This window comes from Megalobrama amblycephala, linkage group LG1 (genome assembly GCF_018812025.1).
Source record: "Megalobrama amblycephala isolate DHTTF-2021 linkage group LG1, ASM1881202v1, whole genome shotgun sequence".
NCBI lineage: Eukaryota > Metazoa > Chordata > Actinopteri > Cypriniformes > Xenocyprididae > Megalobrama > Megalobrama amblycephala.
The window spans coordinates 32,728,893-32,748,996 of NC_063044.1; the positions used below are offsets into that span (position 1 = coordinate 32,728,893).

At 38.7% G+C, this 20,104-nt stretch overlaps 1 protein-coding gene across 1 annotated transcript; it reads left to right on the forward strand.

The window, feature by feature from the left end:
- The first annotated feature begins 3,503 nt into the window (after window positions 1-3,503).
- On the forward strand, window positions 3,504-19,680 carry LOC125268039 (interferon-induced very large GTPase 1-like). Its single transcript, XM_048190164.1, is given in 7 exon segments — window positions 3,504-3,547; window positions 4,888-5,223; window positions 5,317-5,928; window positions 13,782-13,936; window positions 14,028-16,737; window positions 16,740-17,450; window positions 17,453-19,680. Coding segments are annotated over 6 exon segments (5,574 nt in total). The 5' UTR covers window positions 3,504-3,547; window positions 4,888-5,171; the 3' UTR covers window positions 18,787-19,680.
- Window positions 19,681-20,104: the final 424 nt, after the last annotated feature.

A 20,104-nucleotide genomic window follows, 5' to 3' on the forward strand; every position in this document is an offset into this window, starting at 1 on the left:
TTTTTTTGCCAATGAAGCATTTACTGTATGTACTGTAAATACTGTATGTAAAATGCATCTGGTCAACACCACAACTGAAGCAGCAAACTTTTAACAAATAGTTCATCTAATGAGGGTTTCTGCGACTACAACCCACTGCTACTTTACCCTATCATTCAAGTGGGGGGCGGGACCATTATAAATTGCCTTTTTTGAAAGGTAATGTACCTCCTTGTGGTTGAGAGACAACAGAAGAGAAAACACTAAGAATTTCATTTTGAGCAGGATGTCTCAAAATTAGGATTCTCCTCATCTATGTTTTTGTGAGAATTAAGACAGTGATGACAGTGTTTCTCGCAATACTTCAGGTATGGTTGTAATAGATTAGAGCCCTAAAGCAGATGAAAGTTGATTGTAGATTATAAAATTGCATTTTATAATGACCTCACTGTTTTCCAAAACAAATATGTGTAAAATTTTTATATTTCTAATATGTTTTATACAGATAAATGAGCCTGGGGTCAAATTGATCCCAAGGATCACCGATGTGTATAGGACTGTGTACAGGACACTGAAAATATGTCATTGTGACAAATTTATGTTTACCTAGTTGTCCCCATTAAAAGTCATCAAATATGAAGCCAAAAAAAAAAAAATGTAAACCATATTTTTAGAGGCGTTAAACATTGCGTGGTGTCAAATAGACCCCAAAGATAATAAGAGGGATAACCTTTCTTTAATGCAAAATTTTGAGATGAGAGACAACCATGAAAATCATAGCAAATCAAATACTGAGACAAACATTATCTAAATAATATTACATAGAGTATATCTGCGTCGTGATAAGCAAATAAAGGATTAAAGGCTTTGCAGTTTTGTAATTTCTATTACTTATTTCTATTTTAAAATTAGGTAACAGTCATTTTTAGACCATAACTTTTAGAACACAACAATAGCGGGAAAAAGACGTTTAAGATGAGAGCAGGTTAGAATTCCATGACTTCCGCGTTTCTCTGGCAACATTGACAAGAACGCGCGAGACACGTTTACTGATACTGCATAGAGTGTGTTTATTGACATTTCTGCAGTACCATTTATCAAAACGTATGGGAATCGTTTATTAGTCAAGTCTGAGCACATTTTAAAGAGTCATTATAATAATTAAATGTAAATATTCAGTTCTGGTGAACAAGTTTTGCTAGACAGCATTCACCCCTGCTTTTCAAAATGACATCTTGGGTTTTGAAAAAAATGGTGAAAATGGCGTCTGTATTGGGGGGGGAAAAACGCGTGCAGCTGCGCAGACTGCGTCTTTAACAGGCTCCTGCACACATAGACATAAAAGGGGGCTTAAGCCCCCTGCCCTTTTTCTTCCTCAAGAGAAAGTGCCCTTTTTTTCTGGGGTGCTTTTTTTTATTTTAATAAATGAATAAATATTCCTGTTTGCGCACAGCTTCCCTGTCAAAAATATATTTACTGAATAAAATAATAATAATAATAATAATAATAAATACTATATATCAGGTTGGCTTTGTCGAGTTCAGTTGCCCTCCCTCTGCGACACGCCATTCATTCCCGCACATCTCGCGTTTGCTGCTGGCTGTTTGGCGATGAGATGCGAAAAAAAAAAGCCCTAGATGGATCCATCCCGTGCATTCCTTTCAGGTAGCCTATGTATGTTCACAGACATGTGAAATTTGAGAAACTATTTTAAAACTATTTAAGGGTGAGTTTATTTATACGTTTAACACAGCATTAATAGCAACACATCTGCCTGATTTGATACTAATGTAATTTATGTCATATTATAATTTCAATTATTTTAATGTGCTATGCATTGCGTTTTGAACCATGGTAAAGATATCTGTAGGGCTGTCAATACCAGAAGAGGAGCATCCATGAAGCGCATTATTAGACAGTTTTCTAAGGATGCACAATTTATTAAAACTATTTAAAAATCATAATACAGCATTACATAATGTTATTCCTAAATCTATGCTTACACAGGAGAATACATCGATAAAAGTGGCTGTAGAATTTCTATCAAAAGAAAAAAAGTGGCCAAATATTATTATTTAACTAATAATATATATTTTAATTTATGGTGGTTGGCTTTGATCGTGGATTTGATCGTGCTGTGTTGTGTAACAACAAAAATCAGCAGGCTTTTGGCGCTTCTGCAGGCATTAGTTATAATATATAATGTATTTATAACATCTCAGGGGAAAAAACTCTTGGTGTGTTTAAATATGCAGATTAGCTTGTTTTGGTTAATTTAGAAGAAATCTACAGATGCACACAGACGGAGGGTAGTAGGCTTAAAACAAACACCATCTAAATGTGTAGGGTTAGGGTTAGGTTTTCTTTCCATTAGAGTGAAAGGAATTGAAGCAAAAATGGACCAAAATCTTAAAATTGTCCACTTCATGAAAGAAGTATTCCAATAACACCAAAAGAATTAAATTATTTATTGATTTGTGCAAAATAAACAAATTATTAGTGAAACTATGCCCTCTCCTTGGTGCAGTCATTTATTCTAAATATATAGCTACTTGAAAATAGCAGTAGAAAACATGCACATTGTGGCATAATTTCCTTTGCTCTTGTGATAAACCAATACTAAAGAAGAACATGGTCTCTGTGTGAACTGATTATTTTGTAGAAATTAAGAATAAAACAATTACGTGAGTGTGAGGGAATTAAAATAAATTGGTAAGGAATTCAGAGTTGTCTTAATATATTTAAGGGTACTTATTTTATTAAATATATAATTATAAGTGCCCTTTTTTCCACTTGAGCCCCTGCCCCCCAAAATGTCTGTGCACGTCCCTGGGTTGTAGTACTGTATGTGTCACGGTTTGTGTTTTGATCTGTTGTGTTCTAGGTTGGTTTTCTTGTTTTGTTAAAGGTGCTCTAAGTGATGTCACGTGTTTTTAGGCCAAAACATTTTTTTGTCACATACAGCAAACATCTACTCACTAACCGCTAGCTGCCTGTCCCCTGAACACACTGTAAAAAAAACCGCGGTCTCTGTATAGAGCCACAAGCTCTGAAAACGGCAACAAAAACAAACTGGTGCAGCCTGGACCATGAATCATAATAAACATGCTCCAGCCAATAACCAACAAGAATAATTTTAAATGCGCGTTCATGACTGTCAAACAAAAGTTGTCTAGTTAGTTCCTCAGTTCACTGTATTTAAGCCCCCTTTTTTAGTGTCTGTTATTGTTGCCTTTAGATGGATGTTCTATTCTGCATCCTTTGTTTAATAAAACCTATTACTACTGCATTCATACTTACTACCACCTTGTGATAGAATGTACCATTTAGGAACTAATATGTACGCTTTTGGTAGCAATATGTACTTCTTTGAGGTAAATATGCACTCAAGTACAAAGGTGTACCTTTTGAAAGGGTACCGCCCCAGTGGCAGCTTTTTTACTCAAGTAAAACTTTGACCCAAGTTAAACATTAATCACATAAATATGATTCTTATATGATCTGACATCTACACACTGATGTCTTTCTCTTTTCTTTTAACTGAGCGATGGGAGAAATCATCATGAAGGTTGTATCATATTTCTTACTATTATGAGTCTCTTTTTGTTTTGTTTTATGAAATTGATTTACACTTTGCATTAGCAATGGATTATGAGTTTATTACTTTTTTAGTTGCCTTGTACCTGATTTGCAACATATTTCTGTGTATTTACAAATGTGCATGTTTATTAAGCATTACCAGTATCAGACATTGGAAATGTTAAGCCTAAATATTTCAGAATCTGGAAAGAGCTTTTTCCTCTAGGGAATGAATATTAACAATTTGGTTTTGTTGTGTTCTATTTTTCAGATTTCTCAAATGATTATCTAATAAGTTGTGTAATCAACAATTTAACTTTAACAGAACATAAAAATAAGAGACTACAGTCTCTTAGTGATGTAGTTTTTGTGTGAAAATGGGACAAAAAAAAAAAAAAATGAATAGAGATCTACAGAATCACAGTCGATCAGTTGAAGACTAAAGAGAAAACATGACGTTAACATGTCTTGAGATAGAAAATCCCATTTCTGATATATCAGAAAAGCAGATTTCAGAATATTTTAATAATATAATTACATTTTAAATATTTCTAATCCCATATAATGTACTTTTAGTCACTGAGACACCTATACTGCAACAGTTATATTCAATCATGATATTCAGGGCGGCCCTTACATATTTAGTTTGAATGGCTCCTATGATAAAACAGGCAAAGTCCATTAAGATAGCATGTAGAACAAATTTTATTGAGGTAATAAAAAATTCTGCACTGTTGTACCTTGCTGTACACTTTCAATAATGACTAGCATTTTATATTTGGTTAGTAATTTTTTTCCCCTATTATTTACTAATATATAGGTTTTTTTTTTTTTTTTTTTACTGTTTATGGAAACAGCAAACTATTATAAATTATATTTATTTTCTTTAATTATATTCACCATGCTTTTTAGTGGGGTAATACATTTTTATGATCATGCAAAGTGCATGTCACACTTCCTTGCTTTTTGTAACTGAAGAAAACTTGAATAGTTTTCATGAATATTTCAACGTAGTTAAATCAAACTTTTTGTATGAAAAAGAGCTTTGTAACGAGTCCTGTTCTTACAGTAATAATAGGTGCCGTTTGGTGTTTTATTCTAACAAGAAACATCTGAAAGAATATCTTTGTTTTTTTAAACATTTTGGGAAAGGTTGTTTGAGATCTTCTCTTACAAATGTTTCAAAGTTAATTAATAGTTTTAATTGATGTGGTGGTATTCGTTTTACTGTCATAAGTGCTACTGTACAAACCTTGACCAATGGTGCATCTAAATACTAGAAAAAAAAATATATTATGTAAGACTTGATTTGTTCATTGTTTATTTTAGTCTCCAGTGATATAATAACCAGTCCAAATCTAGATGATGCCATTGACACTTCTGCAGAGACAGACCATCTTCCTGCCATAGAAGGAGAGATCAGCACAGACACAGATCACTGATGGCAAGTACAAGCTAAATATACAGAGATTTGTCTATAAAATAAGATTCCAAGAGAAACTCTACAGATCCATATACAAAATTCAATGATCCAATCAGATGATGATAATTAATCTTTTTTTAAGGACAATGAACAGTCTAGAAAAGAAGGGAGCAAAGATGGTCATGCAGAAATGAGTGAAGCACCTGAACTACGTGACTCTGATTCATCTGATAACAGCCTGGGTAATAAAACAACAATTTTGCTTATAATAAGGCTTGTTATGATGAATAAGTTATTTAATCTGTTCAACAACAGTTCTTTAATGTTTTTTCTAGACATCATACTTCCCAATTTATCCATTGCATTAACTGGAAATCCTACGGCCATCGAGACTGGGCATGAAAACATTCTACTAGGAGAAAAACATATGGAAAATGCAGAAATATCCAGGATTGTTCCTTTACAACGGAAGATATCAGAACATCACGTCTCTGTGATCAACATGATCAGCTTTCATGAGGATGAACATGAGAATCATCGTATTGGTCAATTAATGAATGACAATGAAATCCACGCCTTCATCTTTGTTGTGCGACTGGGCCAGTTTACAGATGATGATAAGATTGGTCTTGAATGGCTTCAGAGAGTGTTTGGAGACAAAGTTCTTCAGTTTCTGATTATTCTCTTCACCTACGAGAGAGAAGAAGAGTGTGACAGAATAAAAGATGATCTAAAGAGCAACTCTGTTCTGGAGCAGCTGGTGGAGAAATGTGGAGGAAGATATCACACCTGCAACAAGATGATGAACAACCAAACAGAGATGAGAGACCTGATGGACAAGATTGAGCGTCTGTTTAATAAGAATAAACAGCAGTGCTACATTGGAGAGATGTTCAACACAGCAATAGGAAAGAGTGACATTTTGAAAAACAGTGAATGTGAAAGTGGTAAGAACACAGATTTGGTTTCTTGATGTTTCACATGTTTTTCTTCATGCTATTCTAACATTTTAATTCAATATTCAATAACCAGTCAATTATCAAATGTACACATGGGCTTTCATCTGATACAGCAATTCATTAAATCTTATTAAATCTAAAAAAAAAAAAAAAAAAAAAAAAATGTCTCACATTTTTTAGGCTAAGTAATGCAGTCAGGTAATCTATTTTAGACACTACCAGTATCTGTTTTAAACAATTAATTAAACCCTTGTTTTGAAACATTTTAAAAATAAATTGGCATTTGTAAAACACTTTTATTTTTGGAGAAAGTAAACTAGGGAATTTGGCTCCCTGTCTTGTCAGACATTTTATTTCTAGTCAATATTTTCTGCTGATTCAGATGACACCAGTTCTGTAATTTAATATTAATCAACATGTTCACAATTCAAGTTTTAATTAAAGCCGAGAGCCGTGGGAACATAATGAGGCCGGTGGTGCTACTTTTTGAGGTCCGCATTCTTGAAGCCCTCATCTCGTAGGGTGAACCAGGAGAACCATGCTTAATCCTTAAATCCTGCTTTGGAAGGGCTTAGGCACAGAGTATGAACTAACATTAAGAGTGTAAGTTGTGGTGATGTTGCGAACAATGCTGTTGTTCAGCATACTGCTTAGGTCTAGGGGTGGATTGATGTACAGGTGCTGGTCATACAATTAGAATATCATCAAAAAGTTGATTTATTTCACTAATTCCATTCAAAAAGTGAAACTTCGTATATTATATTCATTCATTACACACAGACTGATATATTTCAAATGTTTATTTCTTTTAATTTTGATGATTATAACTGACAACTAAGGAAAATCCCAAATTCAGTATCTCAGAAAATTAGAATATTACTTAAGACCAATACAAAGAAAGGATTTTTAGAAATCGTGGCCAACTGAAAAGTATGAACATGAAAAGTATGAGCATGTACAGCACTCAATACTTAGTTGGGGCTCCTTTTGCCTGAATTACTGCAGCAATGCGGCGTGGCATGGAGTCGATCAGTCTGTGGCACTGCTCAGGTGTTATGAGAGCCCAGGTTGCTCTGATAGTGGCCTTCAGCTCTTCTGCATTGTTGGGTCTGGCATATCGCATCTTCCTCTTCACAATACCCCATAGATTTTCTATGGGGTTAAGTTCAGGCGAGTTTGCTGGCCAATTAAGAACAGGGATACCATGGTCCTTAAACCAGGTACTGGTAGCTTTGGCACTGTGTGCAGGTGCCAAGTACTGTTGGAAAATGAAATCTGCATCTCCATAAAGTTGGTCAGCAGCAGGAAGCATGAAGTGCTCTAAAACTTCCTGGTATACGGCTGCGTTGACCTTGGACCTCAGAAAACACAGTGGACCAACACCAGCAGATGACATGGCACCCCAAACCATCACTGACTGTGGAAACTTTACACTGGACCTCAAGCAACGTGGATTGTGTGCCTCTCCTCTCTTCCTCCAGACTCTGGGACCCTGATTTCCAAAGGAAATGCAAAATGTACTTTCATCAGAGAACATAACTTTGGACCACTCAGCAGCAGTCTAGTCCTTTTTGTCTTTAGACCAGGCGAGACGCTTCTGACGCTGTCTGTTGTTCAAGAGTGGCTTGACACAAGGAATGCGACAGCAGAAACCCATGTCTTGCATACGTCTGTGCGTGGTGGTTCTTGAAGCACTGACTCCAGCTGCAGTCCACTCTTTGTGAATCTCCCCCTCATTTTTGAATGGGTTTTGTTTCACAATCCTCTCCAGGGTGCGGTTATCCCTATTGCTTGTACACTTTTTTCTACCACATCTTTTCCTTCGCTTTGCCTCTCTATTAATGTGCTTGGACACGGAGCTCTGTGAACAGCCAGACTCTTTTGCAATGACCTTTTGTGTCTTGCCCTCCTTGTGCAAGGTGTCAATGGTCGTCTCTTGGACAACTGTCAAGTCAGCAGTCTTCCCCATGATTGTGTAGCCTCCAGAACCAGACTGAGAGACCATTTAAAGGCCTTTGCAGGTGTTTTGAGTTAATTAGCTGATTAGAGTGTGGCACCAGGTGTCTTCAATATTGAACCTTTTTACAATATTCTAATTTTCTGAGATACTGAATTTGGGATTTTCCTTAGTTGTCAGTTATAATCATCAAAATTAAAAGAAATCAACATTTGAAATATATCATTCTGTATGTAATGAATGAATATAATATACAAGTTTAACTTTTTGAATGGAATTAGTAAAATAAATCAACTTTTTGATGATATTCTAATTATATGACCAGCACCTGTAAAGGGTTAAATTTAACACAAGTTCTGATGTTCATTCATGTTTATTTTGTAATTTGTAGAGGATGAAATAATTGGCTCTTGCTTTTACACAGTTCCTCAAAATTCTGTCAGGACAACTATCGTCAGAGATGATTAACAATTAGCATATAGTTTGGATTAGTGGTATGGTTCTGTTCAGGGCAAGAACTCTCTGCCCATCCATGCAGCCTAGCATGAATAAGAGCAGGGACCATCCACTTAGGGTAAACTAATATAAACATATTGCAGATATCATTAATGTTCTTAATGACAATAATTAAATTACATCATAAATCAAGATAAATGACAATCTGATTTGAAAAGAAACATCAGAAGGCCAAGTCCTGACTTGGAGGGTACTTAGCCTCTGAGGAATGTGACAAAACGTCTCAGGTTATGACTATAACCATAGTTCCCTGAGAGAGGGAACGAGACACTGCGTCCCGAAGGGGGCGCTATGGGAACGCCCTCAGCGTGAAAGCGTCTGATGCACGTGTGTCAACTAGTCCAATGGCGAGAGTGAATGTCACCGGCGGGTGACGTCACGACCAGGAAAGTATAAATACACATCCGGAAAGACCGGCTTCAGCTTAAACTGCCGAAGCAAATCGATCACAGGGATGCAGGGAGTATGGCAACGCGACGCAGTGTCTCGTTCCCTCTCTCAGGGAACTATGGTTATAGTCATAACCTGAGACGTTCCCTTTCGAGGGAACTCGCACTGCGTCCTGAAGGGGGTGCTACGGGAACGATATCCCAAAACGCCATAATTCCAAAATGCCTGTCCGTGTGAAACTGTGGCACACTAAGACAAGAGCACTGATGAGCCTGGAGCTGCATCCAGGCCGAGATAATCTCACAAACGTGAGTGGCGAGAATCAGCCCGCCGCATCACAGATCTCCTTGAGGAAAACCCCCAACATCAAGGCCTTGGAGGCCGCCATACTCCTAGTAGAAGGAGCTCTGACAGACAGTGGATACTGCTGACCAGAGACCTCATACGCAAGTGAAATAGTCTCAACTACCCACTTGCTAACCATTTGTATGGACGCAGGGAGACCCCTAATTGCGAAGTCCAAACAAACAAACAGTCGATCTGACATTCTCCACAGGGCAGCCGAATGGAAATTTGGTGTCCAGTGCTCACACTGGACACACAAGATTCAACTTTTCCTGGTCTGGATCTGAGAACAGAGGACAGAAAGCTTGCAGCACTATAGGCCGTGGCATATTGGTCAGAACCTTAGGTATATAACCCAGTAGGGTAAAGGAACACTTTGACCATCCCCGGTGCACACTAAAGGCACGTAGGGAATACAGATAGGGCCTGAAGTTCTCCTACTCTATAGGGAAGAAATGGCAGGAGGAACACAGTAAAAACTTCAGAAATTTTCTGAGACAGAGACACGCGGCTCAAATAGAGCTGCAGACAGCCTTCCAACACAAAGGCCAACTCCTCCAAAAATCAAGCCCGTCACCTGAGATAGGTCTCTCCTGATCGGAATCTCCAAGGGAGAGCCGTCGAGGAGAGACACGGGGTCCAAGAACCATATCCGACTTGGCCAGTAAGGCGCTACTAGCAGTAGACTTATCCCTTCCTGGCGAATTTTGTCCAGAACTCCTGGGAGCAGAACAATTGGGGGAAAGATGTACAGACATAGCCTCGGCCATGTCTGTACCCTGGCATCCAGTCCAAGAGGAACTGGATGCATAAGGGCTAACCACAGTGGACAGTGCGTTGTATCCTGAGACGCGAAAGATCCACCTCCACATGGCTATAAATCTCCCATATGAGCTTCACTTTGGGGTGAACTCTCCATTCCCCTAGCCTCAGCCCCTGTCTCGACAGGATGTCTGCTCCTATATTCCAGGTCCCTGAAATAAGATAAGATTGTTCTCGAGGAGAGCATCTTCCCCAGGGACCACAGGAGGATCTGGTGCGCCAGATAGTGGGCGCAAACGCAAACCCCCCTGTTGATTTATATAAGAGACCATCGATGAATTGTCTGTCCAGACAGCTCGATGACCTCTCAGGTCTGGGAGAAAGAACTTCAACGCATTGAAGCCCGCCATCATCTCCAGGCAGTTAAGTGCCACGAAAGATGATGACTCCTCAACAGCCCTTGAGCTGAGCGGCCTTCCATTACCACTCCCCAGCCTGTGAGAGAAACATCTACCATGAGAGTGACTCAATGATATTAAGCTCCTAACACAGGGCCCTGGGACAGGAACCAACTTTATTTCCATATAACCAAGGCGCGGAGACACCGCTGCATGATCTTGATCATAGGAAGCGGATTCCCCCTCAGGGAAAACCCTTGGTCCTGAACCACCACTGTAAGGGTCTCATGAACAGCAGGCCAAAAGGTAACACCATTGGACACAGCTGTCATCAGACCCAACAGTTTTAGAAAACTGTTTTACAGTGAGTGACTGGCCTAGTTATATCTCCTGTGTGACTGAAAAGATTGCAGCAATACGAGTGGGCGACAGAATGGCCCGCAGTGTCACTGAATCCATACCATGCCCAGGAAGGTGGTTCTCTGTAATGGAGAAAGCACACTCTTCTTGACGTTCAGCCACAACCCCAATTTTTTTTTTTTATGAGCAAGAACAACATCTCAATGTTGAACTGACCATCTGTTCCGACTGCGCTAATATTAGCCAGTCATCTTATCAGTTCAGAATGCGTATGCCCTGCAGCCTGAGCAAGGCCAGAGCTGCATCTACGCATTCCATGAACGTGTGGGGTGCTAGACCAAATGGAAGAACCTAATATAGGTATACTTTGCCCCTGAAAGCAAACCTGAGGAACTTCCTATGCTGTAGAAGGACGGAGACATGGAAGTATGCATCCTTTAGAACTATCATGACAAACCAGTCCTCGGATCTGGTTTAGAGACAACATTTTGAACCTAAGTCTCCTGACTGACTGATTCAAATGATTAAGATCTAATATAGGATGCAACCCTCCATCCTTCTTTGGAACAAAATAGTAGCGGCCTTAAAAACCCTAACTCTCTGCTGGGAGGAGGAACCCGTTTTGTAGATCCTTTCGCAAAAGAGTTTACTTTCTGTTCCATTACCAGAGCCTGCCCACTGAGATACATCTTTGGCAGAAGCCTCAACTCTGCCAGAAAATCCACAAAAGGGAAGCAGCCTCTCAAGATTGGTCTCTGGTATACCTAGAGCAGCCACTTTGGTGACCTGAAAAACACTGGCAGGAAATAACCCATTTGACTGCTTTTCGACCCTCCTCAGAGGGTGCGAACCTGATGCAGCGTCGAGTGAGCGCTGAATCAAAGCTTGCTGGAAACTGCTGCGCCCCAAAGCACTAAGAGTGATGGGGTTGGCAGATCGGTCCCCTGAGGGCAACGAAGTGGCACGGGCACCGTATACTGAGGTGTACACCACTCCACCCCGCAGAGGGCTTCCCCAAGAAGCCCAACACCACAGGCGTCAGGATCTACATGAAAGGCTGAACTAATACATGACTCTAACTACTTAAAGTCAGATAAATATGTATTATTTTAATTTCTCAAAATTAAATTACAGCCAACTGTCCATTTAATTCCTCAAAATTAAATGCAGCAAATGATCTATCAGACACGTTAATATGGTCTGAAAGAAATGCTAAATATAGTATGTATGTATATATATATAGGCATATAGGCCATACACACATCAAATTACATTTAATCTCTCAAAATTAAATGCAGTCACATATCAACCAGACAGGTAACAAAGGTCTGGATGAAAGGCTAAATAAAGAGTTATTAGTGCAGACATATAGCTTTTTAAAAAAAAAAAAAAAACAGGCAATATCCCATTTAATTCCTCAAATTAAATGAATCAATGAACCACCAGACAAGTGTACACGGTCTGAATGATTGGTTGAATATTTATAACTGCCGTCTGCACACCCTAATCTACGCGTTGCCTCGGCAAACACGCTAGATCAGAGTCACTAGAATCTTTATTGCAGTTTGCAGACATGAAATCTACAAGTCGCCTCGGCAGACGCGTCGATCCGTGCCACTAGATTCTTTATTGCAGTTAGCAGACTCGAAATCCACGCGTCGCCTCGGCAGACGCGAGATGAGAGCCACTACAGTCTTATTGCAGTTTGCAGACACGAAATCTACGTGTTGCCTCGGCAGACGCGAGATCCGTGCCACTAGATTCTTATTGCAGTTTGCAGACTCGAAATCTACGCGTCGCCTCGGCAGATGCGAGATCCGTGCCACTAGAATCTTTATTGCAGTTTGCAGACACGAAATCAACGCGTCGCCTCGGCAAACGCTTGATCCAAGGCCATAGATTCTTTATTGCTTAAGACTTTATTCCCTCGAGAAAAAAGCCAAGAGAAGCAGAGCTAAAAATCTCGATAGTGCATCACATCAGGAAATATGAATGAACACTGTCAGATCCCCTACTTTTACAAGAACTGACGTGCATGCTCTGCTCTAAAACAAACAACACATGAATCGCGTGTATCCCCACTCGTATAGTAGCGAGGGCAGGGAGGCACACACGACTCAAGTTGCTATTTGCTCGCCAATAAGCTTCTGTCTATAAAATATATAATGCTTGAGGACAAACAACAATAAATAGACAGAGACAGTTTAACACAGAGCGCTTTGCTGAGGCACAAAAGCTGAAGCCGGTCTTTCCGGATGTGTATTTATACTTTCCTGGTCGTGACGTCACCCGCCGGTGACATTCACTCTCGCCATTGGACTAGTTGACACACGTGCATCAGACGCTTTCACGCTGAGGGCGTTCCCATAGAGCCCCCTTTGGGACGCAGTGCGAGTTCCCTCGAAAGGGAACTGCTGATAATACTGAATGGACCATATATATAGGCGTTGTATTCCTATATGTAGAGAGTCAGCTGATGTGAGCATGACTGACGTGACCTCCCAGGTGAAAAAAAGTACATTTCTATAATATACTTAAAATGCTCTATTTTCGTGCACTAATTTAATATACTAAAAATTCTTCTTTAGTACTTCTTAAGATCATCTTAAGAACATCTAAGTGTACTCAACTGTGCTATTTGGAGACACCATGAAATATGAACTAAAATGTGCTTTTAATATACTATCTCTGTATTTAAAATATTTATTTAGATACTATAAAGTACATTTGAACCCATAGTGTACTACAAGTGGTATCTAAATACATTTTTTTAAATACAGAGATAGTATATTAAAAGCACATTTTAGTTCATATTTAATGCTGTCTCAAAATAGCACAGTTGAGTACACTTAGATGGTCTTAAGATGATCTTAAGAAGTACTAAAGAAGAATTTTTGGTATATTAAGTACAAAATTAGTGCACGAAAACAGAGCACTTTAAGTATATTATAGAAGTGTACTTTTTTTTCACCTGGGCTGCCAGAACGAATGCTACGCTTGATGCCAATCTTTTTTGTTTGTTTGTTTTTTTGTTTTTTTAGTTATAAAACAATCTCTAAATTATATTTAAGCTTAGTGTATAATGTAATGTAAGGCTGTTTTCTCTTTTTCAGATTTAGGAAAAAATGCAGAAGTTGAAAGTTGTGTGCTGCTGAGAAAAGTTGTAGATGAGGCGACTGCAACAGGAAACCTCACTGAGCAAATGAGTGAAGATAAAAATGAAAGAAGAAAAGAGGAGAGTATGACTACAAAATATGTTTCAGTAAAGGTGAGTGTTCAGAGGAAAATATAAAAAAACAAGTGACTGTATTTAAATTGTCTTAAAAATCTTTTTTATATATATATATATATGTATACAGAAGGAAAGGAGCAACTTTGAAATAGTCAGACAAGGTCAATACTGGAAGTGGGAAATATGTGAAAGAGAAAAGGAACATCTATTTCACAGACTTCATCTTGACAGGGATCACAACAAACTGAGAGCTGCAGACATTCTTCAAATAACTGCATGTTCATTACAGACCCATGAGTCTTGTGCTGAAGAGAAGTTGGTTCAGACTTTCATACAAAAACTACTGATGATAAACTACAGAGCAAGATATATTACTATTAACAAGGCCATTGAACAAGATCACACAAAACAAACAGACAATGACTCATCTGAAGAAGGTGGTGATATATTCAAAGCAATGTGTTTTTCTAACAAAGGTCAATCTGAACAAATTCACCCGATGGATGTTCAGATGGCCGTGTTTCATTGTGCTGATGGTTTCCTGAAGCAGCTGATGGTCACTAAACTGTCCCAGTGTCAGTACGCTCTGCCTCTGCTTGTTCCTGATCCAGTCACACAACAGATTGAGTTTCCTCTCTGGACATTCAGACAAATCAACAAGAGCTGGAAGATCAGAAACACCAACAATGAAACCATCAGTCGAAACCAGCCGATCTACAAGGCTGAAACTCCAATGGTGTTTTTCTTCAGGTTTGGCTCTGTGTCTTCATCCAAGTCTCAGCTGATGAACAGTCTGATCAATGAGAAACACAACACGTTCTTCCACAGGAACTGCCCAGGCAGCAGCAGAACTAGAGTCCTGATGGATGGAGTGGTGGAGATCGCCTGGTTCTGCCCCTCTGGATCATATGATGATAAATTCAATGACTGTGTTGCATTCTGTAATCTACACGGTGATGCAGGAGACCATGAGAAACAGCTGGAGATCCTCACTGAAATGGCTTCAGTCAATGTAGTTCTTCTACCACAACTTGACAGGAATGACAAAAGTGCTGCAATAATACAAGACCTGTACAGGAACTCAAAGCCACTCATTTTTCTTTTTACTGAGGATGAATCTACTGTAATTGAGAGAAAGAAATGGAAATTCAAAATTGGTTTGAAAGACAGAAATCAGTCAGCTGTATCTGAAGAACTCAGAAGAGCTATAAATGATTGTCTCTCAGAATCATCTTCCCTTTTCAAACTTGAAGATGTGTCCAAACACTCAGACATCAGAGTAGATGAGGAAGATGATGATGACTGCAGGAGAGGAAGAGAAGCAGCACAGCAGATGATGAGTTTACTGGAGAAGAAAGATCTGACAGAAATCAAAGAATCAGTTCTGCCTCATCAGGGGAAACTGTGGCATCAGTGGAGTCAGAAAAACAAAGAACTACATCAAAATCAAGCATATGACACAGAAACGGAAATTAGTAAAAAACATGCTGAAATGAAGAAAATTCGTCAAATCCAACATGAAACCGGAATCAGTAAGTTTATGATGTTCTTTATTAAAGAAATGAACTTACATGCTGAGAATAAGAAGTATTTCCTTGAATGGCTTGAGATCTTCTTGGATGACTATATCTCACAGGATGTTTCTGTTCTTCATCACAAATATGATGATAAGTGGTCAGTGGTTGTAAAACTGAAAGAGAACGATAATAAACCTGAACAACTCAAAGTTGAACAAAATGAACTTGAGAAAATATCTGAGGAACTTCAAGCTGCCGCCTTTGGTCTGGAGCACATCATGAGGGAGATCGGTCAGATCTATGAATCATGTGAATCTGTGCAAAAGAACAAGAAAGACCTGCAGTTTGACTTCTCTTCTCTCCCGAGTCTTGCAGCAGAGATGATGATCTCTGGATTTCCACTGGAGCTGATGGATGGAGATGCTGCTCATGTTCCTGTGGTCTGGATCTCTGCTGTTCTAGATGAACTCATCCAGAAACTGGGAGACCAGAGAGTCTTTGTGCTGTCAGTTTTGGGGATTCAGAGCTCTGGGAAATCCACCATGCTGAATGTCATGTTTGGACTCCAGTTTGCCGTCAGTGCTGGCAGGTGCACCAGAGGAGCTTTCATGCAGCTGGTCAAAGTGTCAGATGAGATGAAAACACAGATGAACTTTGACTATATTCTGGTTGTAGATACTGAGGGTCTAAATGCTCTAGAACTGGCTGGAAGATCAACCAAAGGTCATGACAATGAATTGGCCACATTTGTTGTTGGTCTTGCAAATCTGACCTTAATCAACATCTTTGGAGAAAACCCATCTGAGATGCAGGACATTCTTCAGATTGTTGTTCAGGCCTTCTTGAGGATGAAGAAGGTCAGACTGAATCCCAGCTGTGTGTTTGTGCATCAGAATGTTTCAGACATCACAGCTAGAGAGAAAAATAAGCAGGGAAAGAGACGACTGCAGGAGAAACTGGATGAGATGACAAAACTCGCTGCTGAAGAGGAAGGCTATAATGCAGAATGTTTCAGAGATGTCATTAGATTTGATGTTCAGAATGATGTGAAGTATTTTGCTCAGTTCTGGGAGGGAAGCCCACCCACGGCACCACCAAACCCAAAATACTGCGAGAATATTCAACAACTAAAGAAAACTATTATGTCTCAAGCCTCAAAATCACATGGAATGATACTTAAAAACTTCAAAGATCATATTAAAGATCTCTGGGAGGCTTTACTGAAGGAACGATTCGTCTTCAGCTTTAGAAATTCTCTGGAGGTCACAGCCTACAGGAAACTGGAGGCCGAATACAGCAAGTGGTCCTGGAGTCTTCAAAGTAAATGATGGAAACTGAGAACAAACTACACAACAAAATAGAAAATGAAGCAATTCATGAGGTTGAGGAAACTGATCTTCAAACAGAACTGAAGAAGACAAGTGAAGAAGTGAAAAAATCAATGTCAGAATTCTTTGAGCAAGACACAGATGCAGATATACTGATTCAGTGGAAAACATCATTTGAAATCAAAATCAAAGAGCTTCAGGACAAGATTGTGAGAGAAACAAATAGGAAATTAAATGAAATTCTTCAGCAGCGAGACCTGAAGAAAAAGATTGATGCTCAGAGGACACTTCATGAAAACACTCTCTATGAAAAGAGCAAAGAGCTTGCCTTAAAACTCAAAGACAAAGCAAAAGATAAAGAAACACTAAAGAAAGAGTTGGATTTGTTTTGGAATCAGAGTGTAAAGAAGATCATTACAGACACTCAAATTTCAATCAAAGACATTGATATGTTGAGAGATGTGAAACTCCTTCTCAGTGATGTCTATGGAGTAGACCACAGGAAAGAGGGCAGTGAGTACAATGATATTTTCACTGTGAGGAGTTTTGGTGAATATGTTATTTTTAGAGATGTCACAAAAAGAATGCATGTAAAGAGTTTTCTTAGGAAAATTCAAAAACCATTTAGATTTACTCAAAATCCAAAGAGTGATGACCAGATACGATCATTAGTCACAGATGTTGCTCAGCAGACAGACAAAATGATTCAGTCAGTAATATTTCAAAGATGGGCTACAATATCAGCTACATTCAAGAACTCATAGATTACATCAAGAGAAGAGTAACAGAACATCAGGAAGGACCAGTGAAATATGTGTTCAAGAATGAATTCATTGTTGATTTGATTTATTCCATCTGTAAGAGATCAAACAAGATGATCACAGACCAACACAGAATATTCAAGGAAGCTAATGATCCTGTAATATATTTTGGGAAGAAGAAAGAAGAGTACTACAAAATTTTCCAGAAATACTGTCATGGAGCAACATCAACTGCCATTTTTGGTGAGATCATCTGTCAGAAACTGAAAGAGCCCATTGAGCAGAGTGTCTACAAGAAGACTGACAGAGATCTGACAGATGAAATCAGATCAGACTGTGAATCACTGAATGGAAACAGATCGAATCTGGAGAAACATATCCTGAAGACACTGGCAGAAGAGGAGTATTTTTACAAATACATGAACTACATTCATAATCCCAAAGATCACTTCAGGAGTTTCATCAGAGATGAAGTCAGTCAGTACATCACTGATAAGTTCAGTGTCAGTGTTTTACCCAAGATGAAGAAGAACATTAAACTCCTGCAGCAGAAGATCATGGAAGCAGCACATGAATCTACTGAACATGTTCAAGAGAATAGAGGAGATGTTGGTTTGTGGTTGAAGAGTTTCACACAGAAGCTCTCAGATGTGCTGATCTTCTCTGAAAAAGACCTCAGTGGAGTGAAACATGATGATGTTGATGATTTCAACCTCCTAGAAGATGTGTTAAGACAAGAACTTCCTGCTATAATGTCTCATATCAGCAGTAGATTCAATACAAAGACATTTCCTGCAAACCTGGACAACAAACTGAGGCCAGATGAGCTTCTGATTGATCACTTCTGTCAGTGCTGTTGGGTTCAGTGTCCGTTCTGTGGAGCCATCTGCACCAACACCATAGAAAACCATCCTGGAGATCACAGTGTTCCTTTCCATCGTGTTACTGGCCTGAATGGGTGGTTTCACTACAACACAACAAACTTGTCTACTCTAATCTGCACATCAGCAGTAGCAAGCAGCACTATGTATTTTCATCCCAATGACAATGAAGACAATGTCCTCTGGAGCGATTATAAAAGTGCAGGAGGAGAATATGCAGACTGGAACATCACCCCTGATCTCTCTGAACTGCCCTACTGGAAGTGGTTTGTGTGCAAATTCCAGAATCGTCTTGAAAAGTGCTACAATAAAACATTTGAGGGACTGGGTAAGATCCCAGATGAATGGAGAATATACTCAAAACAAGATGCTTTTGAGAGTTTGGATAAATACATCTAATTGAACAAATAAAATAAGCTTCTTTAGGTTTTGACTCACAGAATACAGTTTGCAAAGAGTTTCTGTTCTACACTTCACTGAGTCTGAAATCAACTAAACCTCATTTCACAGAATACAAGACTGTACTTCATAAACCAGTATTTGTACATTGATCTACACTGAACTGTTGCATTACGGAAAGCTCCAACTCTAAACATCATTAAAGATTTCTCACGTCTAACTTAAAAATAATTACTGGGAAATTACTGAGAAGTGCCATCTGATGTAATTTAAAAGATTTTGGCAACTGATGAGCATAGCTTGGCATTAAGGGAAATTCAAATTTGAGTATTCCCACCTTTGACTTTGTCTGTAATGTGGCTTAAAACAATTGATATTGGAACAAAATGTCTAATTTTGTCCTTTCAATTTACTTTAGTTTTAAGTGTTCAATATTTTCACTGTCTTGTAGTTTTATTTTAGATCTTGTATTTTCGGACTGTCAAACCACAGTTTTTAATTAAAGTGATTTACATGCGTTTAATGGCTATCTAGAGCTATTACTGTAGTGGCAATGAACTTATTAACTTACATGATACTGTGCATCTAAAACAATTATATGTGGTCATTCTTAGTTTTGGAGAAACGAAAATATATTTTAGTGGGCAACAATGTTTACAAAATTTTGGACCTACAGTATGTGTGCATGTTTGTGATTATGTACAAGACGGAAACGTCTTCAAATAAACTTATTCAATTATGTGTATATCTGAATGTATGTGTGTTTAGGTATGGATGCTCATGTAAAACACAGCAATATAATTAATCACCAATAAATTCAATACATTTCTGAGAAATACAAACTGCAAGCAGCAATGAAAGGGCCATCGCACCTGGGCTCACCGCCACCCACTGGCCTTAGGAAAACAGTGAACAGTAGGATACATGCATGTAAGCGAGTAAATACAAGGAAAATATGGCAAAGTCATTTTAAAGTGCCACACTTCTTGCTGCCAACAGGTGGCGCTTTGACTGTAACTGAATATTGCCATGTAGACGTCTTCAGGTCAGGACTCTAATAAAACGTGAAGTTTCGTGTGCAAAGTTTCATGAATTTTCGAGCATGTTTAGGCCCTCAAAAATGTGATTTATTTCAGAGAAGAAGAAGAATTGGCCGAGCAATTACAATAGGTTCCTCACGCCATCGGTGCTCGGGCCCTAATTATGGAGGTTAAATATTTTTTGGTAACACTTTACAATAAGGTTCATTTGTTAACATTAGTTCATGTATTAACTAACATGAACTAAACATGAGCAATACATTTGTTACTGTGTTTAC